This window comes from Myotis nattereri, assembly GCF_964212035.1.
Source record: "Myotis nattereri genome assembly, chromosome: 7".
Taxonomy (NCBI): domain Eukaryota; kingdom Metazoa; phylum Chordata; class Mammalia; order Chiroptera; family Vespertilionidae; genus Myotis; species Myotis nattereri.
The window spans coordinates 8,842,965-8,869,869 of record NC_138082.1 but is presented as its reverse complement, the minus strand read 5'-3'; the positions used below and the strand labels follow the sequence as shown (position 1 = coordinate 8,869,869).

Here is a 26,905-nt window from a genome sequence, read left to right as displayed (position 1 = left end):
TAGAGAGGGAGAGAGAGAGAGATAAACATCAATGAGAGAAACATCCATTAGCTGCCCCCTGCATGCTCCCTACTGGGGAATGATCTGGAAACCCAGGCATGTGCCCTGAATGGGAATTGAACTGTGACCTCCTGGTTCATAGGTCAGTGCTCAACCACAGAGCCACGCCAGCCGGACTAGAACAGATTACTACTTATTGATATAGTATTTCAATGGCTGACATTGGCACCAAATAACTGAGATTACGGTTTCAAAATGCAAACTAATAAATGTTCACGGGGTCTACAAGAAAGGCAAAATCTAGGACAGTGATGGCGAACCTATGACACGCGTGTCAAAGGTGACACGCAAACTCATTTTTTTTGGTTGATTTTTCTTTGTTAAATGGCATTGAAATATATAAAATAAATATCAAAAATAGAAGTCTTTGTTTTACTATGGTTGCAAATATCAAAAAATTTCTATATGTGACACGGCACCAGAGTTAAGTTAGGGTTTTTCAAAATGCTGACACGCCGAGCTCAAAAGGTTCGCCATCACTGATCTAGGAGAAAACCTAGGTCGGAACGTTTTTTTGCATTTCTGTTGTTGTTGCTCCTTTGCGGTGAACTGGGAGCATTTGCTATGTGTTTAGGAATGTGCTTGAACTTCTTTAACCCCAAGGGCAACCTGAGCGAGTGAGTCAAGGCTGGGGGTGGCTGGGTCCGACCCTGCCCAAGGCAGGTGTGCACTCCTGGCCTGGCAAACCCCTTGTCTTTCTGCTGCAAGAATGATTTGAGTCATCCTTAGAGCCGGCGCATTAAACTGACATGTGTCAGTGGCGAGCCGAATCCTGATACACAAAATCTGTGCAAAAGTCCTTCTGTCTTGTAAAATTTAAATTCAGGGCCTCAGATGGAATAAACGGGAAGGCAGCCCTGGACATTTGTCTTTCTTATTTGAACAAACAGTTCTTCCTTCCTTCCTGGAATGTGACTTAACATTTAAAATTCCTATGAAATCTCTGGGTGCACCCAGACCTCAGCAAGCCCTCTACAGAGAGCGCAGACATCCTCCTGCACTTGGCAAAGTAAGAGACGGATGCTTGCGTACTGTGCAGGCTCAGCCGATCCGTGGAAGAGAATCAGAAAAATGTTAGAGCCGAAAAACAAGCATTTGCACTTGAAAGAGGCCAGCAAATCTGTAGGACACGTGGAAGTTTGCTGGGAAGCACTTCGAACTGCAGCCAAAGACAGGGACTTGGGGTTTGTCCCCCACCCCGCCCCCCGGAATCCATTCTTCCTGCCTGGGGTCACCGTAGCTCTTCCTTGCACAGCCCCATGTGCTTCTGGGGAGCTGGCTACACCCCACTCCAGGAGGAGGAGCTGAATAGCATGTGCTAATGAGCACGTCTCATTTGCTGCCCCCTCGCCGACTCTCCCCACCTTGGTGACTGGTTCAGGGACAGGCCTGCCAGCCATCTAGGGTCAATGGCATGCAAGGCCTTTGTGGGGACTAATGTGGAAGACACTTGCTCCATGCGGACGCCGTGGATGCAGAGTGGCCATTTGCTGCCACTCTGAATACAATGTCAGCCGCCGGAGGAAAGGAGACCTGAGATCATCAAGAGAAAGCCCTGGTCAAACTGGACCCCAAACGTCCTTGAACCCTGGACTTCTCAGTCACTGGACCAATGTTTACGGAGCTGGGCTGAGCCGAGGTTTATGTGACTTGCAACCAAGGTTCCAAATGGCCGCATGGAACCTCAGGGGATGGGGTGCAGCTCCGGCTCTGTGTGTGCAAGGTGCTGGCGGGGGCCGCTGCCAGGCCTTGCGTTTCCTTCAGGACACTTGTCCCAAAGGAGCAGTGTGGTTCCGAGCTCTGTGCCACAGCCTCCAGCCTCTCAGGGTTTCTCGCAAGCACTACACGTACATTCAAGCACGTGGCATCAAGAACAGAAACCAGCCGGGGGTCAAATGCAGCATATTTTAATTTGTTTCCAATAAAGCAATATATGTATATATATATATATATTTCAGAAAAACACCAGATGTTAAATTCTACAAAAGCGCATGTGTCCTCAGCAGATCATATTTGTCTGATCGGTAAGACTGGTTTCAACAGCGACTCTCTAACCACGACCAACGGACGGATGGCACCACTGCTACTAGGCCGGCTGCTGCCGGGCCCTGATCGCTCGCGAGCCACTTAGCCACGGGCCCACCTTCCCAACCAGGGAGGGAGCGCCCGGCTGGGCTGCTGCAGCGTCTCCATGAGAAAAAGCATCGACGGGGCAAGCAAAGCCATGGGAGGGATGAAGCAAGCTAGAGCTGATTATGAGGATTAGTAAAAACGATTACGGGAGGACGACACCACCCCACAGGGTCTGTCTATTCTGATTGATTCTCTTTTGGCAGCGAACTGGGTCAGCACCTCGGGCCGGGAGCCAGAACGGAGGGAGAGGAGCTTGCCCGTCTCCCCGCTCAGGCCACCAAGGTCACGGCGGGGACCGAGAGGACCGCGGCCTCCGTGGAGACTTCTGTTCTCGTGGGGCAGAGGTTGCACTGCGACCCCCGGGGGACGCCGCCCCGGAAAGGCCGGGCCTCTGCGCTGTCTGCCGCGTGCTGCCTCCGCCGGGGCTTTTCGGGATGGGCAGGGGCCTCCGGGGCCTTTGTCCCCAGAGGGGCCTCGGGGTTCTTGGCGCCGCCTTTGTTTTTGGGGCGGAAGCCGTTGTGCGGCTGTCTCCTGTGTTCGTGGCGGCTGCTGCCCTTCACCGCCGGGTCAGCTTCATTGCCACCGCCCTGCGGCTTGGCAGACGCGTTGAGCCGGTTGTGATACTGTGGATTAAACCTTCGTCTTTGGCTATTAGACGTAGTCTACAGTAAAAAAAGGAAAAGAAAAGAGGTAGGTGTTAGATGCCAGCAAACAAGGAGGACAGCAGCAGAGACCAGGGAAACCGTCTCTAAGACCCAGGGCAGCTGCTTTACACCCAGAACAGGACAACATGCAACTCAGTCCAGCTGATAAGACCCCCGAGCGTAGAGAACACTCGCTGTTTGCAAATGGAACTCCAAGGAAATGACCGATGTCGAGAGAGAGAGAGGTTACAAAAGTACAGGATGGGCAATTCAAGAACCAGGCCACACCAAGTCAACTTGAAACAGGGCAGAAGCACAGGCCACACAGAAGCAGGGCCATGATGATTCTCTACGATGGAAATTTTGAGGACAGGCTGTAGAGACTATGCATATGAATTTTCATTACATTTATGAAGAAAAATGGAAAATTCTATTTGTAATTTCTCTGCTCCAAAACAGTTCTTTTCATTGTATTTCAAAATAAATACCCTAGTTCTGAAATGTTATCTTGGGTGAACACAGGGATGAGGTGTATCTGGTAGATCCTGGTGGGATGGTGATGTGTATTTTTACAGAGGAAATTAGTTCTTTTCCTAAACGCTGCAGTTGTCAGCCAACAAGTTTTGGAGGACCGCAGTGAAAAATGCCACGTTCGACCAACAGGCAGACAAGAACACAGGGATGAGCAGAGAGGAAGCAGGAGCCAGCGTGTCTGTGCCTGTTGAACAGAAAGATACTGGAATTCCTGGAGGCCAGGAAGAGCTCAGTGCGCTGGTCCCATCTCATTGATCATCACAGCCACCCTGTAAGGCAGCTGCTGGTACTTGTTCACTTTATGGAGAAGGGAGGTACATTTAAGGGGCTTGCCCAGGTCTTCGGTTAGAAAATGGCGAAGCCATTCCCACTTCCTGGACTCTCTCCTGACAAGAGTCACAGATAGGCTGCTACGCGAACGCAGACTTTTACTGAAAATCAAACTTCTGTTATTGAAACGTGTACCTTTATGAGTTACAAATGTACACAAAGTTCTGAACTGGTGCAGTGTGACTGGGTGGTGGAGGGTTAGGGCTGACCCTCCAGCCTGCACTTCAGCCTCGTCCCCGCCCCCACAGACAACCACTCTTGGACCTGGGCGTGTGCAGACTATAGTGGGGTCTGCTCTCAAGGTAAAGTATCCAGGGAAATGGTCCAAACGGGAGGCAGGCTCGAGGCCACGTGGGACGAGAATTCCAGGATCTCAAGTAGCTGGAGCACTTTTCAGTAGGGAGGGTACAGATTTTGGGTAGGCACATCTCCTTGGTCTCGCTCTGTAGCGAGGGCCACGCTCGGGAAGGACCAGGAAGGGTTACTCTAAAACACGGGACCTTCTTGCCCGTAGACAGTGTTCTAGCTTAGATATGTAAGCACATTTCAACTTAAACGAGCCATCGCCTGCCATGTTTTGCTGAAAACGATATGAACAGTGAGCTGAAAAGTATCTACGTGGATAGCATTTAACCTGGCCTCTTTCTAAAGAAACTGTGAAAGGGAAATGCAGACTACATTTTAACTTCTCATAGGGGGTTTAATAATGAGCGAAGAACAAAAGCTGGGAAGGTGTATTAGACGACGAGGAAAACAGATGTGATCATGATCGCACAGCTGTGCATATGTGAAAGGCTCCCTGCTCCATCCCGGTGTTCAAGTTCACGAAGACATTCAGGGCCAGAGAAATGTCCGTCAGTGTCATTGATGAGAATTTTAAAGACTGAGATGACGAACCCAGCAGGGCCCTGGTCAGAAAACCAGCATTCTGGGAGTGTTAAATGTCTTTAGAGCACGCCCAGCGTGCCATCCAGTCCCATTTCTCGTTCCTTCTCTAGTGATAAGAGGCGATCGCTTCTCAAGGACACGCAGAAGCAGAAGGAAGACTGCCCTTTGGACACTGTGTTTTCAGGGGACACACTAGGTAAGAGTGAATGATGCCACTTGAAATGCATTCTCTTTACTGAAGGCCCCAGAGAAGAGAGAGAAGTTTGAACTAACTTTGGCCTCTTACTGATAAACTAAACATAAGCTGGAATTAAAGAATCTGAAAAAAACAAATGCCGGATTTCCTCCTCCATGGTGTCAGAAGCCAGGCTCTGAGTCTTGTTCCCACGTCTTCAGGAGTCCCTTCCACCTGCGGGCCAGTCCCGGGGATGGGGGGTGGAGGCACTCAGGGAGGAGGGGAGCCATCTCCCGTAGGCTCTTCGCTGACGTGTCAGGCATGTACCGGCACGTCCTCCACACGGAAGGCCCTACGGCACACGGACTGCATGCACCAGGGGAGGCCCCGGGGCCAGCCAGGAGGGTGGAGGCCCCGGGGCCAGGCCGAGCTGCTGGGGGTGGGAGGGCCTGGTGGGGCCCAGGAAGCTCTGCGTCCAGCAGTTGTTGTTTTTTTCCTCTAAGGATGAGTGGTTTTTTCCTGGCTGCAAGGACCAGGGCCTGTGGGACCTGGGGCAGCGCAGGAGCCACCCCACCCTGACCCCGTACCTGCTTGTTGGGCGGCGTGGCCTGGTGAGCGCTGTCTGCGGTGCTGGGCAGGTTGCCGGCTGTTTTGGGGTTTGCGGCTTTGCCCTCGGAGGGCTTGTGAGTGGACTTCCTGGCGAAGTTGCTCTGTTTCCCAGAGGCCGTGTGCGCGGTCAGCAGCGGCAGCAGGGAGCTGCAGGGGGCTCTGGACGAATAGTTGTTCTTTGGATGTGTAACTGCAACGAGAAAGTGTGAGCCGTTAAGGGCTGGGCCACGGCCACGGCTGCCTCGGAAACCCACGAGGACATGGAGCTTCATAAAAACACTAAGAAATGCTTTTATTCGTAAAGAGGTCATTCGAAAGGGCACCTTGGTGGCCGGGGACCACCAAGTTCCTTCTGTGAGAATCACTGATCCGCAGTTACAGCATGGTCATCCGAGCTGGGAATTGTTGGTAGGAAATAAGACCTATCTGCACAACTTTAATATTCCTTAGGTCAAGAACACCACAGGAAGGTGGGTAATGAAGTCCTGAAGTGCCCACGTGGCCCTGTCCATAGCTGTGCCTGCCTCCTGGTTCCCATGGCCAACCCCACTCTCGCTGTCCTCAGACCCCTGGCCAGTTGGTCTCAGAGACGCAGAAGACGGGGAGGGAGGTCAGGGCCACTTGGCCCATCAGAGCTATAAAGTTCTGAGAGCAGGACGGGTGTCGGGAATTTTGTCATCTGGATTATACACATCCCCCGACCCTGGGCCAGAACAAGAGCATCTTATACTCCATCAGAGCTGCGTGGTCTGGCCTTTCATCACCCCCTTTTCTCCAGCCCTGCTGCGAGGCTGCACCAAGCCCAGGACTCAAGTCCATGCAGGCCGATCAGGGATGGTTTCTCGGTGATGACCTGGCTCGAGGCCAAGGGAAGCGACCTAAGGGTGACGGCTCGAGGCCCTCGCACAGGTCACCAGAATTTGCCTGCCAGGCTGGAAAGCGAGACCCCTGAATCTTAAAATTGTCCCCAACTTTTAGAAGCAACTTCTCTGCTACCTGTGCTGGCTCAGACTTGATCCTCGGGTCCTTCTAGAGCAGTGGTTCTCAACCTTCTGGCCCTTTAAATACAGTTCCTCATGTTGTGACCCAACCATAAAATTATTTTCGTTGCTACTTCATAACTGTAATGTTGCTACTGTTATGAAGCATAATGTAAATATCTGATATGCAGGATGGTCTTAGGCGACCCCTGTGAAAGGGTCGTTCGACTGCCAAAGAGGTCGCGACCCACAGGTTGAGAACCGCTGTTCTAGAGGGTTGGGGGGACTCATGGGGATCAGAGAACACGCGGAGTGGAAAGGACAGGGATGTAGCTCTGGTCCGTTGGCTTCAGAGCGGAGGGGCAGTGGCACGGTGGGGGCTGTGCCAACAGCCAGGGGACTTCAGTGCTGACCAGCTTCAGTGTCAGGGGGGCCCTAACTCCCCGCAGGGGAGACCAGTGCTGGGTCAGTAGCTGGGGGCTCTCAACCCAGCTGAGAAGGAGGGGCCTTGGAGAACTCTTCTCTCCAACAGGGGGCCTGTGACTTTTAGATCAAGCTTATATTTTGTAAGCTCAGAAAAAAGAGAGCAATTTTCACTTTGACAAAAAAAAAAAAAAAAAAAGTGCAGCCAAATCCCCATGTCTCTGCTGACGCTGAGGCTGTGGCTGCTCCGCGTCCCTCACGGCCCTCTGTCCCCCTGTGGCTGCCCGCGGTGCTCTGCCCCCCTCCCCGTGGGCGGCTGCAGGAGGGGAAAGGATCAGCCAGTTTGGCTGCACATTAGCTGCTCTCATTAAGCCTTGATAGCGAACAAGATGGACGCTAATGGCTGCACTGAAGGCTTCCATTATCTGCAGACTTCACTCAGCGCAGAACCGAGGGACAGGCTTGGGCACGCGGAGCAGCGCACGCCCAGCCGGGCCCTCGGGACAGTGGCCGCTGTGCCTGACTTATCAGGAAGACGCTCCCGGCGACCAGGTCTCCACCTCGGAGCAGGCTGTTGGGGTGGGAGAGGCAGTGTATCTGGCTCTGCTTCAGGAAAGTTTGCAAAAGGTCTAAACTAGTTGACCTGTTCCGTTCTGCTCGGTAAATCCTGAGGATTTACTGACGGGCAGTGGCATCGGGAGACTCTGAGTTCAGATCCTGACATTTCCAGTGACTTGTGTCATGCCGTTAGATCATTAAATCTCGTTGGGCCTCAGTTTAGCCCCCTGGGGACCGCGCCTGACACATCAACTCCAAGTAGCGCCGGGCTCACTGGCACAGGGTCACCGAGCCGGTGCACACAACTCACTTTCCCCGCAGAGCATGATCTGGGCCTTGAGCTGTTCAATGTCGCAGGAGAATCGGGCCGCTTTCCCGAGCTCTTCATCATATTTACGTTCGCTGACAAAGTGCTGGAGGCAAGAAAGGAGAGCAGGAGTTAGTGCCACACGACAGAGATGGCGGGAGCTCACGCAGGCGCCTCTCTGCTCAGCCGGTGCCGTGGCCGGTGTTAGCCAGGCGGGGGTGAGCCGGCTGCGAGGACCCCGTGTCAGACCTGGCTCTGACCGGCCTGGAGCACGATCACCTTCCTGTCCTGGGGACCCGTGTGGGTCCCGGCTTTCCCCGGCCTGGGCTTAGACAAAACGGTGATCCAGGCAAAGTGAGCGTCCGGACTCATCTCCTGAGCCTTGTAGCACCCCTCACCCTCCTTGCAGTGTTTTATGTCCTGTTGTAAGTTTTTGGGTCGAGCTTATCTTCCTGATTTGGCCGATGGCCTGCTCAGGCATTACTATGCCTCAACAGAAGACATGTCATTCTTCCCTAGACACTCCTCTCTCTTTTTTTAAAAAAAATACTTTTATTGATTGCAGAGAGAAAGGAGAGGGAGAGAGAGATAGAAACATCAATGATGAGAGAGAATCATTGATCGGCTACCTCTGGCACGCCCCACCCTGGGGATCAAGCCCACGACCCGGGCATGTGCCCTGACCAGGAATTGAACCAGTGACCTTCTGGTTCCTAGGTTGATGTTTTCAACCCCTGAGCCACGCCAGTTGAGCCACCCTTCTCTGTATTCTTAGGGGACCAGGAAGCCTGAGTAGCTTTCAGTAATTGGAAAACCCTGTCTTGGTAGAATCCCAAGTGCTGTTAGAGGAAGTGGGAAAAAGATTATCTTTCAATTCATTTGAAATGAAGATTTATGTGCAGAGGACAGAGTAAGAAATGCAGAAATAGCTATGACTCAGTTCCTTCTGGAGTTTACCAGAGAGTTTACCACGTGGCAAGGGAAACAGATACCATCAACTACAACACTGGGTGACTGTGGATATGCTTCAGGAATATAAAAGAGGAAGAAGAAGAAAAAAAAACAATAAAAGGAAGAAATTATTTCCCACTGAGGGGCAGGGGAGTTATGTAAGGAAAGCATGTGAGCTGGAACATTAAAAAAATGGGCCAAATTCTTAACAGATAATCTCATTTTCATCTGGTCACAGTGCTATGAAGTCAGTACTATTATTATCCCTGTTTTACAGAGAGGGGACTTGAGGCTGTAAGAATCTGTAACTTATCCGAGATTGCAGGAGTTAGTCTGCTACAGCCCAAAGCCCATATTATTAACCATATTATGTTCAGAGGGATTCTGACAAGCAGAAACAAAACTTGGCAGATGAACAGTTTCAACAGACGAGGAAGCTGGCAACTTCATACTCCTCACTTCATCCTATATAATAAAAGGCTGATATGCAAATTGTCCCCTCTATGGAGAGTTTGACAGGGGGGAAGGTGGGGGGTGGGTGGCGCCAGCCAGACCCCACCTGTGCACGAATTCGTGCACTGGGCCTCTAGTGTTCTAATAAGAGGGAGAAAGAAGTTGGATGTGTAGACACTGGAGCCCAGCTGAGGAGTTTGCTCTGAGGGAAATTCAGACCTTGCTCTGGGGCTGTACCTCCCATGTGAGGGTGGATGGCCAGGCTGGAGGGCGACGGTGGAGGCACAAAGATGAATTAGGAGGCCATGGCAACTGAGTGGGTGGGAAGCAACCAAGGTCAGAAGAGAAGGTGAGAAAGAAGAGACCGATAGTCTCCCAGGACTCTTGGGGTCCTGATTTCCTGCTCCTTTCCATGCCCAACCAAAGTAAGGAGACTGGGAGTCACTTGCCTAACCAGTTTCATGCCCAGATGGGCAGACAATCCTACTTATAAAGCCTGTTGCTTCTAAGTACTCTAGTTCCCAAGAAGTAGGTCAGAGGCTGGTGTGCACGTGTGTGTGTGCTTAGTATACTAGGGAAGAAGAGAAAAGGGGAAACTTATAAGTTGCAACTTCCTATTTTATTGTAGATACTTGTTTTTGCTTTCTGGTAACCATTTCTCCTTCTGGTAACTGTACCCCAACATGGTTTCAAAGACCCACAGTCTTGGGGGTGGGAGGTGTCTGTCAATCAGACCTCTTGGGCTCAATGGTGGCTGTGACCCAGTAGAGGCCGGTCAGAGTCTCTCTCTGGGACTTGAATTGAATGGGGCACAATGGCTGATGGTGCCCTGAGGAGCGTCTGGTAATTACTGCTGCCTAGTCACCCAAGCTGCCCAGGCTTCTGCCCAATAGCAGTCGGAGTCTTCAGATCCCATGCTGCGTTGGTGAGCTACATCCATGCTCTCTCAGATTTTACTTGTTCTGGAGGTTAGCCAGGGTCAGTTTCTGCTGCTCACCCCTGAAATCTAGTGGACACGTACTTGTGGGTGGTACCCTTAACAAAAGGGCAACTAAGCTAGGCAAGGACGTAGGGAAGAGGTCTCCACATATGGTGTATTCTCTAGAATCCTTACTGTTCCACTACGTTCAGACTTAGTGTGTTCACATGGTGTGTTTATATACACACACATAAGTTACATGAGGTGAAAATAACATCCCATCTCAGCTGTAATTCATGTTTGAATACATTGTATTTAGGTCAGTTCCCAACTGCCTAAGAAAATAGCTTGTACCTCCCTCCCTATTAATGCCCAAACCATATATATGGAAATATAGTGATTAGAAGGCTCTTCAGCCTCCTGTTCTCAATTTCAGCTTTGCAAAAGGGAGCTGGGTGTGAGATGCTGGGTCCTCAGAGAGCAGCTCTATGGGTGCCACACACACGTGATGGGGTCGGGTCTCGGGCTCAGGGCTCAGGACCCAGGCTGCGGTCGCTGGAAACTGACCTTGATCTCTGCCCTGAGTTCGGCCAGCTGCATCTCTGCCATCTGACTGGCCAGGTCAGTGAGCCTCTTCAGTTCTTCTGCCTTCTTCTGACGAGCAGTCAGGATCTCCACTGCCAAGTGAGAGGGAACACGTTAGGGCCAGCGATGTAAACACAGGAAGTGACCCGACTTCTTGGAGTCAGTTCTCTTTCTATAGAGTGGCCACTCAGCTGGACCATGGCTGCTTTCTGAGCTGGCCACTGAGGTGGGTTCGAGTTGGTGCTTATCACCAACCACCCGTTTCTGGATGTCCTCGCCCACCCATCCAAACAAACACGATCCCTCTGATTCACTGCACACCCACAGTCTTCTTCATTTTCCTCACTGGCATCTGGTCTCACTGACTTAATCTGGACTTTTAAATGTGTGCGTTACTCAGAACAGCTATTTCAAAAAAAGGGACACGTATTAAGATCCTATCTGAATGGTATCACAAAGATAGGAGTCCATTAAGCCAAACTCATTCTTCTGTGTGCTGTCCTGCTAAATTTTAACAGCATCAAGCTTCCTGAACCTTTACACACACCCGGGGCAACCAGCTGTGTTACTGGAGTATGACATAAAGGGTTCACTTGATTGGATTTTTGTGAGCTAAAAATGCCTTTTCTGTTGACACTCTGCAGATATGTTTCCATTCTGCAATCAGATGGAGGTTCCAGACCAGAGTGTCCTGGCTTTGTTTTTAGTGTCTCCATGGAAACATCTCAAAGGCAAGTCAAAGCCCCTTTGAGCTGGATTCGTGGGCACTCCTTGGCATCTGCACACACAGTGAAGACACCAGGGAGCTCGCTGGTGCCACATGTCACACATCTGTCAGATGGACTGAGGCTCGCGTAGATGTAGTAACCCACAAGTTAATCTGTGTGTTCGCATGTGTGTGTGGACATGTGTGTGTTTCCCAAAAGATCATGAAACTCAAAAGCGATGAGCACAAACCTATGGGGTGAGATTTAATATGAAGTCTGATCTTTCAACAGATAGACTTGAAGCTCTCTAATTCAAGCCACACAGGATATGCCTTCATTCCTCTGGACAAATATTTTGAGTTATAAGAAAGGAGAGGCCCATCTAACCACACAAGATACTATGCACACAACACATCCTGTTCTAGGTTGAACGAAGGTCAACTGCTTCCTTAGACCTGAGTCACAGCACACACACAGAACCAAACAATGTGACTTCTCACTGTGAGAGTTCTTACTTCATAAATGTCAAAAACAGTCACCTTAAAACCCCCCCAAGAAGTTCAGAGGCAGTCCAGAGTTAAGAAGACTTCCTGCACATCAGAAACCATTCTTCAGACAGACAGAGAAATGTTATCTGTTTATGCTGAGATGTCAATAAAATAAGAAATCTACAAGTAAAGCCTTACCATCTGCCAAACTACTCTAATCATGCTCTTGCTATTCACTGGGACTCCCCCGCCTCCCGCACACACCAGGTAGCTGGGCAGAGGCCGGTCTAGGCCTGGCGGCCTTGCGGAATACAGGGAATTCCCATCTGACCATAGACAGTGTATCACCGCACAATGTCCCAGGTTACCCAGTCAGACCAGAGGACACGAGAGGTGACCCACTTTCACTTTTGGCTACAGAGCACGTATGTTTTGTTTGGTCTGCACATGACAAGTTAATTTTTTGAAATTAACTGCCCACATTTGAAAATAAGGAGAGTCCGTGTGAGAGCTGGACTCTGGTTTTTCTTCAGATAACTAGAATTTCTGGCCACGGTTGGTGAGCATTTCCCCGTGGCAGCAGCTGGCTGGGGCTGAGAACTTGCTGCCCTTTTCAGGCGGAGCTCAGCGCTCACCGGGCCTGGTCCCTCCCTGCCCTGTCAGCTGATGAATGTCACCTGCCCGGCTTCTGCAACAGGCATTGCCCATCACTGCAGAGACTGCACATGTGGTTATTTGCATCCATAACACCTCGGGGCTGGCACACATGTTGGTTGAATGGACTGAATGAATGAACCAATCTGCTACTTAAAAGGAATATGCAGAGAGGACAGAAGTTCCTTTCCACAGGGGCCATTTAACAACGTCTAGGACTCGCACCTTTGATTGTTTGCCAGTATATTCAACCTATGGACGGGACTAATGTCTGGCGCATGGAAAAATTATTTTTGAGTCAGAAGATGAAAGCAAGTACTTTCTTTGTGCAAAGTCATAAAAAATTCTTAAGGCCCAGACTTGACAACAGCTAGCACAGGGGTCAGCGGACCCTGAGTGGGGACACAGTTAAGCAGATCTGACGTTTTTTAACGGATCATTTATGGGACTGGTGACAATTAGGGGCAATTGTTCTTTTTGATTAGGTAGAACTTAGGCATTCACACCAAACAAAAGATTTTATAGAAATAGATATAAATGGGCCCTAAAATAGGAATGCAGGTGCAAGGTCACCAATAAAGTCTTAGTTTACACTCTTGTAGATGTGCAAAGGAATGCAAATGTTGCATCAGCAAGTGTTGGATGAGTTTTACATATAGTCTCATTAACATTTCAAAGCCTTTCATGATGAGAAAGCCTTAAAACTTGAGATCTAAAGCTACATGCTTTGGGGAGAGGCATTTATTTCCCCTCAAAAACATCAATCACAGAAGTGAAAAGCAAAAACCAAAACCAGATCGGATCCTAAAATTCATTGATCCTAAAATTTAAAATAGAATAACAAGTGTGTTTTGAAAGCACCCTCCTTTGATACCTCTGTGGAGGGGACAGTTCACACAGCATTAGGCTTCTGCTGCACGCAGGACTCGGTTCAGATTATTTAGGCACTTTTGTGAACAGCATCTGGCGTGCTGAAAGCCGTTTTCTCAACAGGAATTAGACATTCCTTCAAGTTCCTGAAACACACTGGGAGCTTGCTCCTATTGCCTGGGCCTTGGACAATGTTGAGGGCTTCGTAAGTAAAACTCCATCTCTGGGGAGAGTCCTTGAAACCCTGGGACGCAGGGAGCTGGGGCAGAAGTAGCTCTTCAGGCACAAAGGTTCTTTGAAATCCTTTTTATTCCTGAAAATATTCTTGTGAATCCTGCATTTTATTTCACAATGTGTCTGTGTTCCTATTAATGTAAAGTAATGTTTTCTTCCCACATTTCTGGCCAACTTGGCTCTCCAGGAGCCTGCCCATGTGGGCCTTCTGCTCCCTGGTCCCCGGACAAAGTCTGGAACCACCGCACTACGGCAGCCTGGTCCCCGCATCTGCACAGTGTGATAGCCCCACGCCTCGCGAGGCCACTGTGAAGCTACATGCAGTAACTATGAGAAGTGGTTAGTACCGTACATTCCAGAAAAGCTCACTACGAATATTATTAATAGAGCGAGATGTATTCATCTAGAACAGTGGTTCTCAACCTTCCTAATGCCGCGACCCTTTAATACAGTTCCTCATGTTGTGGTGACCCTCAACCATAAAATTATTTTCGTTGCTACTTCATAACTGTAATTTTGCTACTGTTATGAATCGTCATGTAAATATCTGATATGCAGGATGTATTTTCATTGTTACAAACTGAACATAAAGCATAGTGATTAATCACAAAAACAATATGTAATTATATGTGTTTTCCGATGGTCTTAGGCGAGCCCTGTGAAAGGGTCGTTCGACCCCCAAAGGGGTCGCGGCCCACAGGTTGAGAACCACTGATCTAGAATATACGTTCTCTGTGTGTAATGACCTTAACATTCACTGATATTGGGTCCTGCAGCCTATAGACACTGAATTAATTACGATGGTTTGTTTAACAAATATTAGGAAGTACCTACAGCCTTCTCAGTATTGTGATAGGTACCATGAGGGATATTAGGAGCTTATGTTATAATTGAGGAAATATGATTTCTAGCGTGTGCAGGAAATGGAAAGTACTCGAGAGGCAGTAGACAAGCAAGCTCAAGGTGGTGGCCGTACAGATGGTTCATTACCTTGTGGGGAGAGAGTCTCCCAGCTTCTGTGTGTGGAGACGACATGGCTGACACAGGCCTGTCACCTGAGATGCCGCATGGCCCCTGACCTGCACCGTGTGACTGTCCAGGAGCGGGTTGGGCTGCCCTTTGCTACAGAGCTAAGTGCCTGGCACGGATTTTCTCATTTCACCTTTACAATAGCTATTTGAGATAGATACTATTCTTTTTAATATATTGATTTCAGAGAGGAAGGGAGAGGGAGAGAGAGGCAGAAACATCAATGATGAGAGAGAATCATTGACCGGCAGCTTCCTGCACGCCCCACACTGGAGACCGAGCCAAAAACCTGGGCATGTGCCCTGACTGTGACCTCCTGGTTCACAGGTTGACACTCAACCACTGAGCCATGCAGGCTGCGCCTCGATACTCGTCTTATTCCCCCTTTTCTGATGTGCAACCACAGAGTTTGAGACATTCACAAAATGGTTTAAGGTCACACAGCCAGTAAATGGATGGAACTTGGACTTGAACTCGGTTCTGCTTCCCCAGCTCTGGGCAGCGGCCAGAGAGCTCCCACAGGCCTCCCCGTGGCTGTCCCAGGCACTAACATGCTCGGACACAGGACAGCACACGGTCATGTTTCCCGCCTGAGTGAGGTGTGGAAACGGGGTGCTCTCCCGAGAGGCTCCGAGTTCCTTAGGTCCTGGCACCGAGCATTGTCCCGAGACGAAGAATGAGCGCACGAAATCGCGGGTGTGTTAACCTCTCAGACTGATGTGCCGGCAGCTTTCCGTTTGGGTGCCAGGGGAGCATTTGTGCCTGTGTTGGCTCTTCGTGCTGTTACCAATAGGGCATGGAACGGAAAAGGGAAGATCAGCTTTACCCGAGACACAGGAACATCCCCTCGGGTGGAAATCCACTTTTACCTCGGAAACCAACCAACTGTAGAAGCATAAAACAATGTTTCTATCGAAGGGATGGTGTGATGACCTCACACTCCCACAGCTTGACCCTGGGTCACATTTAGTTTTATTTAATCAAACCTGCTCTATTTTAGATCCTGGAAATTTGCTTGTAATTATTTAGAAAAGCTGGGTAAGAAAAATAACAATAGCTATTTCCCATGAAGGGACTACTGACGTATGGGCACGGGCCAGGTGAGAAGAATGGGAAAAGAATGCAGAATCTGGCCCGAGTCTTCATTCCGGTAACAGAGATGCAGTGCCGTCAGAGTGAAGGTATTTAGCTGAAACCCGGCTGGGGCTGCAGACTGCCATCTGTCTAATTCACGAGATGAAATTTCGGTACAGACGGAGAATTTAAAACGCTCAGGAGATAGGAATTGTAAAAGTATACCCCAGCTTAAAAACATGGTCTCAGGGTTCCCGTGACCAGAGCAGGCTGAGGTCAATGCTGAGAGAGGGCTCCCGTGTGTCCGCTTGGGCTTGTGTTGGACCTGATTGTGCAATCTTGTCTCGGCTGGAATTTCCAACCCATGAGCCTCGGCCCATTTGAGACGGCAAATCTAGCCCTACCGGCTGTCGCGGAACCTCGCAGCAGTGGGAAGGGTTAGAGACGAGTTTGAAGAGAACAAAATAAATCAAACCCAGGGAACAAGTACTTTGTGTTAAAACTAGGAAAAGTTTTGCAATGATCAAGATGGCCTGAGTGTGCTCATTGTGCAGTCTCTGGTACATTGGGCAATCTCACTTGTGATTTCAATTTAAAACATGCAATTCATCTTCTTTTGAGGCGTCAAGCTGGCAGGTGTCAGCCAGTGCGACTAAGTCTGTGAACGGAACTGGAGCGGGTCAGGACAACTTCACTGAGTGCATCTCTAAGTCTGAGCTGCTAATCTTAGCAGAGCTGCTGACAAGCTTGGGGTGCTTTGCCCATTAGGTTTGTGAGTTTGCCTGGTCAGACGCCTGATGTGCTAAAAAAATAAAGACCAGACATATTAAATTCATAAATGTTCTTTAAAATGTGAAGAGGAATGTAAGTTTCAAATGGGACTTATTTTTTTTAGGAAATTAAATTTGGTTGGACTCCAGTTAGTTGAACCTAAAAAAGGACCAAGTGAAGAGGACTGTGTGAGTCGTAGAGCAAGATTTGTAAGCTGTGAAGGCTTAAAAGTTATGTTGTAAAGTTTAATACGAAAATTAATGTCATTTTAAATCCAACTACTGGAAGTAGCCCAGGATACCCACCAAAGTCCCTCCGGACTTGAAATAGCTCCTGGGACACCTGGTACTTGCGAGGGCCCACTCTTCACACACAAGGTCACGAGGTCACGGAGGTCCCCCAGGGGCTAAGTGATGTACTGCCCAAGGTGACGGAGTTCAAGAGCCGGAAAACCGTGTGGATTTTAGGACCCAACTCAGAATCCATATCACGGCCAGTCTGACCTACAGACAGCTTCCGACGGGGAGGCCCCTGGCCCAGCCACCAGGGGTGTACTTACTGGCTTCTTCTTTGACTTGGTCCATTTCTGCCATCAAGGAAACTTCTTTGTCAATGATGCTGAGGGGAAACAAAACAGAAACAAAAGCTAAGAATGCGTAATCAAAGACGAACTTGTAATAAGCACTGGAAGTAAAAGAAAGGTTATTTTCATTACACAAAATGCGAAATCACCATAACTATTTCCCGGTGGCAACGCCAGCCGCACGCTCTGCTTTTCCGAAATGAGGCGACATGGAGGGATGTGCCCAGGATGACACGGTGACAGCTGCTGATTAAATCACTGTCAGCAAGTCTAGAAACAAGCCTTTCGGACTTCCAGGATGGCACCGCTTTGAATTTGAATTTGGGAGTATTTTTGCCCTACGAGTTCCCAAGTTCCACAACAATATAATACATATTTTAAAAACTGGTGCACGGGTGATGGAGGCGGGTTAAGTTCTCTAGGGTCTCTGTGCTTCACTCTCCCAGACTCTGGCTGTGGGCCGGGGGGAGTGTGGGATGGGGGGGAAAAGCCATTTACTTTGAGAAATTCGGGCTGGGTCAGTACACCCACATGCTCTATCACATGAGTCTATGCCTCCTCATTCCCCCGGGAAAGTGTTTCAAGCATCTTCCAATGAACATTGCTCCACTGGGCATGGAACAGGAGTCCCGGACAACTGCTTTGGGCCTTTGGGCACAGGAAGAGGCCAGCGGACTACTGGGTGGCACGTCACGGGAGACTGGCAGGTAACTTGTCCTCCCTCCTCTTCCTCAGTGGTGTGCAGCGGGTGGCCTGGTTTGGGATGGCTGCACAGGAATATGCCACAGACAGCACTAGAAACAGGGGGAGACTGGCAAAACCTTCATCTATGGAACAAATATTTGCTGAGTGTCTGCCATGTACTAGGCAAGGGTGGTGAGGCTGGGAATACCGCTGTGAATGAAAAAAAAAAATTACTACCATCCTTGGGGAGCCTACATTCTTTGGGGAGAGGTGAGAGGATCTGCTAAAATTACTGGGAAATAGTGAGAACCAGAAGAGGGAAGAAAACGGTGATGGCAAGAAGAAGAAATTAGGGCTCCCCGACCCTCAACCAAACAGAAGGCTTCTAACTGGTCTCCAGGTTTTGAGAGCTCGCAGAGTATGCCTCATAGGAAATGCATCCATGGGTACAAGCCTGGGGGTATCCAGACAGCCTCACCAAGTCCCCACCCCCTCTGACCCCCCCAGGCCACAGGCCCTGCAGCTTGTGTGTGTTGGGTGAGGAGAAGAGTGTAGGAAAGGCCATGGCAAATTTTTTGCCAGCTCCAAAACCATGGCCAGTTTTTGCATATTCATTTTCCTTTGGCATCAGTAAATCTGATTAAATCTGTTAATATCATTATGTACCCAGAGGGTTTAGGAGATGGACAATGGACATCTGGGGCACAATACACCCTCCCCCCCCCCCCCAGGTCTGATGCACAGGACACAAAGCTGGGCACTCACACAGTGGTGAGTTCGGCCTCCTGGGCCCGCCACTGAGGAATGGAGGCTACACAACACACTGTTAATCTGCTTCATGCCCACGTGAGGATGTGAGAAAGCCCGTGGAGTTGGCACCAAACCAGGCTTCTGTGCCTCTGGTATTTCAACAAAACACTGTCCTCAGCGTCTTAGTAATTCAGGTGCTGCTCTGCGCGACTGCGTTCAAAACTCCCGTGGATACAGGCAGCCGGGAATCTGCTGAGTCAGGTCCCTCGTCTGAACTGAGGATCTGAAGGCACACCCGGCCCGACAGCTACCACTGAGCCTCCCTCAGGCACCGCACGAGGGGCACCGGAGCCTTTCCTTGGGCTCTGCTTTCAAGGCTGCAGGCCTGGAGGGAAGAGCAGCCGTGGGAGGTGGGTGCAGGGGCCGGGCCGTGGAGGCCAGCCCGTCCTCTGGCGGCTGCTACTGCACCAAGCTGAGCACCAGACCACAGGAAGGGCCAAGAGGAAAGTCTGTCTGAGCCTCCCAGGTGCCCACAGGGCCTGGTGGTGTCGCATCGGCTGCACGAGGAATTTCATCAGTGCCGTTCACAGGTCCTATTGAACCTTAGAGGCAGTGGACAGAGAGACACTGCAGTGCCGCCTGGCGACAGACAGCTCCGAGGGCGGGACCAGGCCAGAGGCTGGGCGAAACCCTGGGGCGGAGTTACCAGCTATGGAGGCTGGAGGGAGGGAGAGCCTTTGAGAGGAATGCCAGCTGAGAGCCGATGAGTCACAGAAAAGTCACAGACAGTGTCGCCACCCACATGCCCACAGGGAGGCACAAAGGTCACCTGCTTGCTTTCTGGGTACACCTGTGTGGCCATGTCCGCCCTCAGTTACCTCAAAATGAGGCTGGTCTTGGCTAGCACATCCCGGCAGCTTGCTGCGTCCCAGGCACGTGGAACAGAGCGCCAAGGCCTTGCTGGGTGACCTCATGTAAGCTTCCCGGAGAGCAGGAGCTCTGCTCGCTACTCGCCACAGGGCTTGGCACATGCCCCTGCCTCGGCTGGAAGGCAATGCTCCTCCCTGCCCTGCCTTCTTCCTCTCATTAAGCCCGAGCATCCCTTCAGGCCTCTGTTTAATCATCGCATGTCCAGGGAAACGCCGAGTGTTTAAAAGCTGTGTGATCTTAGACTATTGTGAGTTGCTCCACAAAAATTGCTTGATCGTGATGAATGTAAGGAAAGAAAGCATATTCATTTTCCCGTGGCATCAATAATGAAACTTCTCCTTAATTGGTATATTCTGGTGCTTGCACATAAATCACGCTTATGCAACAATTTATATCATGCTTGTCTCTGACGGAATCTAATCATTTGAGACGCAAACTTATGAATAAAAGTGCACCGATATTCACCAAACCACACAGGGTTTGGCTTCGAATCAAAACAGGTAGTTAATGATTCTGTTCTCAAATTGAGATGGCGATAAATTATTGAAATCTGTGCTCTCCCTCCACTAATCACCTGCGACTCTAAGTTTTAAATATTTCCGCTTTCCGCAGTGGTTGCCGGAACCCGACTGGCACACAGAACTCTGCCACGGCTGTCCGCCGGCCAATACACGGCCTCTCCGTGGTCGGGTACAGTCCCGAGGTCACCGACTTCAGCTACGTGACCACGTGCCACCTGCACTGAGCTCACATAAACCCACGCTGACCTCACGGGCTTCAGATGCGCCCTTTCCCTTCCAAAACACACCTCCTCGTTTCACCCAAACTCTCCGGACAGTAAAGTTTTATTCTGTTGCCATAAAAAAGCGTTTATTATCAAAGCAATAAGGTGTGAGGAGAAGGAGATTACCATGGCAGAGCCTGTACGGTTTATTATATAGTTAATCACGGAGATAAAGTGTCATTTTATAAGAATGTCCCCACTGTCTCGATTCCTTTCTGTAGAGGACTCATAACAACAATAAAAAGAATTGGAAAGGCACTTCAGCAGGATGGAGCGACCTGTCCCTGCTCCGTGGAGCACTCTTCTGTAAGCCGGACCGAGGCCCAAGGGACCGCCTGCTTCGGCTGGCAGCAGGATGGGCCGGGTCAGGTCTCGGCTCTTCCCAGACGAAGGTGCTGGGACAGGAGCAGCCACATGCTGCTGAGCTGCTGAGCAGAACCAGCTGGGGATACTGAGGCACAAACACAGAATCTCAAAGGGCATGTGAAGGCATCCATGTGCCGCAGCAGCCGGAGTTAGATGCTGGGGTTCAGAGGGGCCCCTCCCACCTCGGGGCGTGGGCCTCGGGGGGTCTGCCTCGGGCCTGCAGTGGAGAAATGGCCTGGCCCATCTCATCGCCACAGTTCTGCTTCAGACCCCCCTTGTGGAGGAAGTGCTCCGGGCTGGAGCTGCCTTAACCCTCAGCTGCCAAGCGGAGCGAAGCAAGCAGAGCTTCTGGACGGAGACGACGGGCGAGGAGCCCAGAGCCCCGCAGGCCGAGGAAGGCCTCCTGTCCGCCATCGAGGAAAGAGGCTGTGTTCGCTGCTGGGCGAGGGGGCTGGGGGACGCTGATGCTGCCTCCGTCGTCCGGCCCCCGCGTTCTGCACACAGCACACAAGTGAGCGACACTCTCTAATGCAAGGATTCCCGTGTAAAGAACTTCTATTTCTCTCACACTGCACACATCCTCCCACGGGGGCTCCCTCCTCACCACTGCACCAGCGGTGAGCACCGTGAGCGCCCGAGGAACGCCTGCTGGGCTCCTGGCACCTTGCAGCGCCCAGGGGCCGCCCTGTGTGTGTGTGTGTGTGTGTGCGTGCGCGTGTGTGTTGGTGGGGAGGGGCTGGAGTTCAGAAGGGAGCACAAGGGAAGAGCCCACCTGTACTGCCCACAGGTTCAGGCGCCCAGGTCCCCTCCCTGGAGTGACAGGACTTCTCCTCCCGGCGGGGGGCAGACAAGCTCCCCATACACATTGGGGTGCACAGTGCCAGGGTGCCATGTCCAGGCCATCTCCTCAGGTATTACCACACGCTCTAGGGCCCAGGGCCAAGCCAGGCGGGGTGCAGCTTACCCATTCCCCGGGCACAGACGCAGCAACACTGAGGCTCTCTATTCCCAGGCAGGAGGAGGGCAGCCCAACACCGACGACAGGTGCCTGCGCACAGCGCTCTCCATTGCACTCAGCTGCCAACCAGGCCCTGGCTGCTTTATTTCTATTATTTTTCATCGGAGGTAATATCATCTGTTAATGTTAGCACCTCCCCGTCTGCATGCTTTTTGTTGGAATCCTACGATGATCGCAGCACAGCTAATGAACATTTCATCACGCTGTCTGAGGTGCGTTTCTGGGATGAGACACACGCAGATGGCGCACCAGGACCAACTCCCAACACGCAGGAAACACGGGAGTCCCTCAAATCAGACACAGCTGATGGAAAAACAAACACAGGATTCCTCTTTCTCCTTAAAATTTCTAAGAGTTGCAAAATCCTGCGACTTCTATGAATTCCACATGTTCAACAGGAAAATCTGTAGTCCTTACACACCTCCATTTAGAATTTTACGTGTGATTTTGCTTACGAGGATTTCTCAGCTTTGCTAATTGCTTCTTAGTTTCGTTTCTTTCCGTGGTGATCACTATTCAAGGCAAGCCACTTAACTGTCTTAGTTTCTATAGCTACAAAAATGGTACGAGTTACCACCACCCCCTTCAGAAAGACAAACAAACCTAAAACGACTTCTATGGGAGAGAAAGCAGACTTCTCTCTGCAGGGGCCTCTCTGCACGAGGACATGGTCACTCAGGGCCCGAGGTAACAGCCGGGGGTGCTGGGCCCCTCCCCCACGCACGCTCCACAGCCTGCTTATCTGTTCCCCTGGGACCTGGTATGTTATTTGGGAAAGAGATCTCTCTCATCCCTTAGCAATGTTCTCCAGGTGATGGTCCCCACTGTGCTTGCTGAATGCATGGCCCTGGGCCCCGCACCCACAGACCGGGGACGCTGGGAATGAATGGGGCTCTGAGGCTCCTTGTGATGCCAATATCTGAGAGGCACCAGCTGGTCACACATCATCTACCTACTGGATGGACGAGTGAAGGAAGGGGAAGAGGAGGCAGATAGAAGGCGTGGGAGACAGGCCAGGGGAAGGAGGGCTGGGCTGGTGGCAGCAGTGGCCACTCGGAACCCGGGTCCCTTGGCCTTACTTCTCTCTTCACCGAGCAGTAAACAGCAAAGAGTGGTGATGACACATCCGTGTCTCCAGGCTGGGACCCACAGCACGCTGAGTAAACAGAGAGAGGAGAAGGAGACGGCCTTCCCAGTGTCCTGGGTTAGAGGGAAAGAAATTCACTAAGTGTTTATCTGGAAGCGAAGAAACCAACATAGATGGGACTTCTCTCAGGCGCAGGCTAGAGATTTTCTGGAATAATCTAAGAAATGTGTATCTTGTACCTGAACCTTCACAAAAGCCCTAGAAAGTGACAGCGGCAAGCCTGTTTTGTAGCTGAGTAGAAGTTAAGAAACTCAACCATCTTCAGAGCTAGAAAATGTGGAGATGGGATTTAAATGCTGTTGTAACTCTACACCTCATGCCTCCAGGTAAGGGTTGATAAGCCTTGAACATGTGACTTTCTTTAAAAATATATATTTTATTGATTTTTACAGAGAGGAAGAGAGAGGGATAGAGAGTTAGAAACATCGATGAGAGAGAAACACCAATTAGCTGCCTCCTGCACATCCCCCACTGGGGATGTGCCCGCAACCAAGGTACATGCCCTTGACCGGAATCGGACCTGGGGCCCTTTAGTCTGCAGGCTGACAGACACTCTATCCACTGAGCCAAACCGGTCAGGGCAAACATGTGACTTTTGTTACAGTCCACTGGCCTACTGAGAACCAAAGATTTACAGTCACAGGAAAAATAACATAACATACTTACAAGGAATTTTATTAGAGTAACTCTGGGTGTTTTATATATTCTTTTATATGAGTTGCTGCTGTCCTGGCTACAAATTGCTCAAAACGATGCCTTGGTCTCACTCTGTACCCATCTAATAAACAGAAATAAGCTCCAAGGTCCATTCAGAAATTGTGAAATTATAATATATTTTGTATTTATACTAACATATAAGAACAAATTTGTCTTATTTTCCAGTGACAATGGATTATACTATAAAATAAAAAAGACACAAATAATACATACTCTGGGATTGTGAAGATAGAACAATTTGCTTAATTCCCTTTCATATTTCCATTCTATAATGAAACTAACAATTCTCATTCAAGGAGCATGTTACCAAGCTGGTTTGATCGGTAGCCTTCATGTGCTGAAAAGGCTCAGAAATCTTTTCATATTTCAAGCTGAAATTAGAGCCAACCGCTTGCTCTCCAGCTCTGGGGGGTGGGGGTGGGGGGCTATTATTCTGCAAGGAAGGCTGTGCTGAACGGGAAGCGACTTCCCAGGCTAAGTGTGCAGCCGGCATAACGTCTGGGGGTAATCACACGTGGGGCTCAGCAAGGCTCTTACTACGAGGTGCTATTCAGGCTGGTTTCCTGGGGACGAGGCCGAGACTGAAAAGGCTGGTTCTGGAGTTTTTTGTATTTATCAACCTGCTCTTCCCTCCTGCTGAGTGATTCACTGAGCCCCGGCAGTGCCCTGGGGAAACATCCAACCCAGAGAAAAACCTCATGGAGGAAAGGAAATAGGAAAAGAGAAGCTTTCACCTCCCAGAAGCGATCGCCACCTATTTAGAGCGACACATTCACACACGAGGCAAGATTTGAAATGCACGGCACCTCAGGGGCTCGCCTCGGCGCAAAGTCACAGGCACCTTGAGCTCCTCCGTGGCGTGATTTACCCTTCCCACAGCTTCGGCGTGGCCTGGAGCCCGCTTCTGTTTATGGGACGGGTGCAGAGTGAGGCAATGGAGCTATTTGGGGCAATTTGTCGGCGAGGACAGCAACAAAAAACCATGCATACGGCCCTCCTGAGGCATAAATATGTTTATTAGCCTCTTCTGCTACTGCCTCTTGATATCCTTTGCAGGTGTATGTTCAGGTCCATACGGTGCATTCTTCTAAGATGTGGGCAAATCGCAAATCCTGGGTGTGGGGAGGAGGCATGGGCCTGGATAGTTGCCGTTGCACAGTACTTGGTACAGGTCACGGCAAGTGTGCACTTAGGAAGGTCATTATATGAGAAGGAAAATCTGGTTTATACAGGTTTTGATCAATGGGAAGATTGTATTCATGTTCAGAGCAAAAGGACATAGAGACTTTTCATTCAATGTCTTCAAAAATTACCATAAAAATATAATGTAAACTCTTGATTTTGTCTTCATCACATGCTTGGTTTAAGGTGCTGGCAAAACGTAGCAATCATGTCACACACTGCAATGTCAAATTATTACATAACAATCCACATGGCTAAAAGCTCCCTAACCTCAGCCCTTCCGCTGTAATCCACGACCAACACCCCTTGTTGAATAGGGCAGAGAAAAGCATTACTTTGCTGGACACACCCCACTCTGATACTGGTGGGGACACTAGGAATACTTATATTTCAGTCACATCATTTTACATCTTAAAAAATTTTTTTTTAAAAAATGATTTCAGAGAGAGAAAGGGAGGGAGAGAGTGAGATAGAAACATCAATGATGAGAGAGAACCGTTGATTGGCTGCCTCCTGCACACCCCTGCTGGGAACTGAGCCCTGACTGGGAATTGAACAGTGACCTCCTGGCTCATAGGTCGATCCTCAACCACTGAGCCACACCAGCAAGGGCTTAGCCACACGGTTTTAAAATGGAGTCTCTACTCATTATCCGTGCTTCTGTCAACACTCGCCACGTTTGCCTGTTGTCACAGCGTCTTCTCTGTGACACAGATCTGTCTCACCCAATACTCATTTCCTCTCCATTTATCTATCGAAGTACATACAGCGCCACAATTCAATGACTCTCCTAATGAAGGGAGGCTAATTAAACGGAGAGCAAGTATGTGTTCAACCACCACTGAAGCATAAGATACACAGAAAGGCCTGTTTTCATTCACGCTGGGGAGCACCAGGGCTGGCACACCTGAGGGTGCCACTGTGGCCGGCGTGAGAGTGGCTGGACAGATGCCACGTGTGCCCAGGTGCACTGAGCAACGCCGCTGCCTGGCCGAGGCCGAAGGGAAAGATCCACCCCTGGAGAGAAGCATTCGCTGCGGAATTCATTGTCACACGCCTAGATCCCCCCCCCAATCCCCGGCCCCACTGCGCTGTGTGGTCTTATTGCAAAATGAGGAAAAGACTCCGGTCGAGACAGAACGGCTGATGAAAAGTGCCTGCCCCTCATTAGCTACCAGCGTCCGTTCTTAACATCTCCATTTTTTCCTAAGGACTGAGCTGAATTCTATAATGAAAACTAGACCCAAAAGCAAAGCCCTCAATTTTCTCCACTTCAATACAATTGGTTTTCTGGTCTTAAGACGACAAAAATGTAATTTGACCTTTAAAATGCGTAGCTAGAAGGTTTACATTTCAGGCAATATGGAAAATAAAATTCCTCCCTCACTGATCGGAGAAGACAAGGCGCCGTGGTTAGGTTGTTTGGGCGTGTGAATGACTGGAGAGGACCTTTCCCCTCCCCTGTCTCCAGCAGCGCACCGGGAGGGCAGCTGGGGGAGGGGCGGGCAGAGACTCGGGGTGTGCAAAGGGAGTAACCTCCGCCTCCAGGCCTCCAGCTACGGCAGAACCTGCAGCAGGGTGGGCCGAGGAGAAGGTACCAGAAGACACAGGTGCAGGCTTCCTCAGCATCAAGGATGTCAAGGGAGGGATAATCCTTTGTAATACGGGGTGGGGGGGGTGGAGGGGGGGTCTGTCCTGTGCATTCTAGAATATCTACAGCATGCGTCACCTCTACATCCTAGATGCCAATGGTGACAACCCAAAGTACTCCCAGACACGCTGCCTCCCGGGAAGAATCCATCCCGCGGAGAACACTGCTTGGCCCCAGACATACTGGTCCCTTTGCCGGCCTCTCAGCCGGAGTTTCAGCCACAGATGCACAAAAGAGTCACCTGGAGCTCTCAAACACACACGCACCGACTTCTGGGTCCACTCAGACCAGTGACCCAGCGTCCCGGAGCCAAGGATGACCACAGAGCTCCAGGAGTTCTTACTATCGCACGCACACAGACTCTGGTGTGGAGAGGAGTCAGTATTAATTTATAGGCACCATCTTCCAGTCACTGTTAAGTTAGTCACAAAGAGAGAAAAGAAAAGCCCTCAGGGCACAGAAAACCCGGGCTGGGCTTCCAGCACTGAGTGGAAAGCCAGGCATTCTCCAAGCAGCAGCTAGGAGTTTGCGGGACGTAGTGGGGGGGTGGTGGGGGTGGGAGGGGGTGGGGGGTGGGAAACAACCAACGAGGAAAGTCGTTCCCAGGCTGTGTCCACCAAGGGTTTGACAGTATTTGGGGACCAGGAGCAGGGCCCGGGAATGCGGGTCAGAGGGCTGCAGAGCTTGTCCCCTTGGGGTGGGGGGCCTTCCCAAGCT

General features: G+C 50.4%; 1 protein-coding gene across 4 annotated transcripts in view; it reads right to left on the bottom strand.

The window, feature by feature from the left end:
• Positions 1–1,951: 1,951 nt before the first annotated feature.
• The window catches only part of SPATS2L (spermatogenesis associated serine rich 2 like), a 146,480-nt gene continuing 121,526 nt past the window's right edge, over positions 1,952–26,905 (bottom strand). For all 4 annotated transcript variants that reach the window (XM_081096135.1, XM_081096132.1, XM_081096134.1 and 1 more), the window contains 5 exons: positions 16,936–16,994; positions 10,532–10,641; positions 7,645–7,747; positions 5,352–5,563; positions 1,952–2,855 (listed from right to left, as the gene is read on the bottom strand). In XM_081096135.1, coding sequence (XP_080952261.1) covers positions 2,463–2,855; positions 5,352–5,563; positions 7,645–7,747; positions 10,532–10,641; positions 16,936–16,994 — 877 coding nt within the window. In that variant the 3' untranslated portion in view covers positions 1,952–2,462. The remainder of the gene's footprint in view (positions 2,856–5,351; positions 5,564–7,644; positions 7,748–10,531; positions 10,642–16,935; positions 16,995–26,905) is intronic.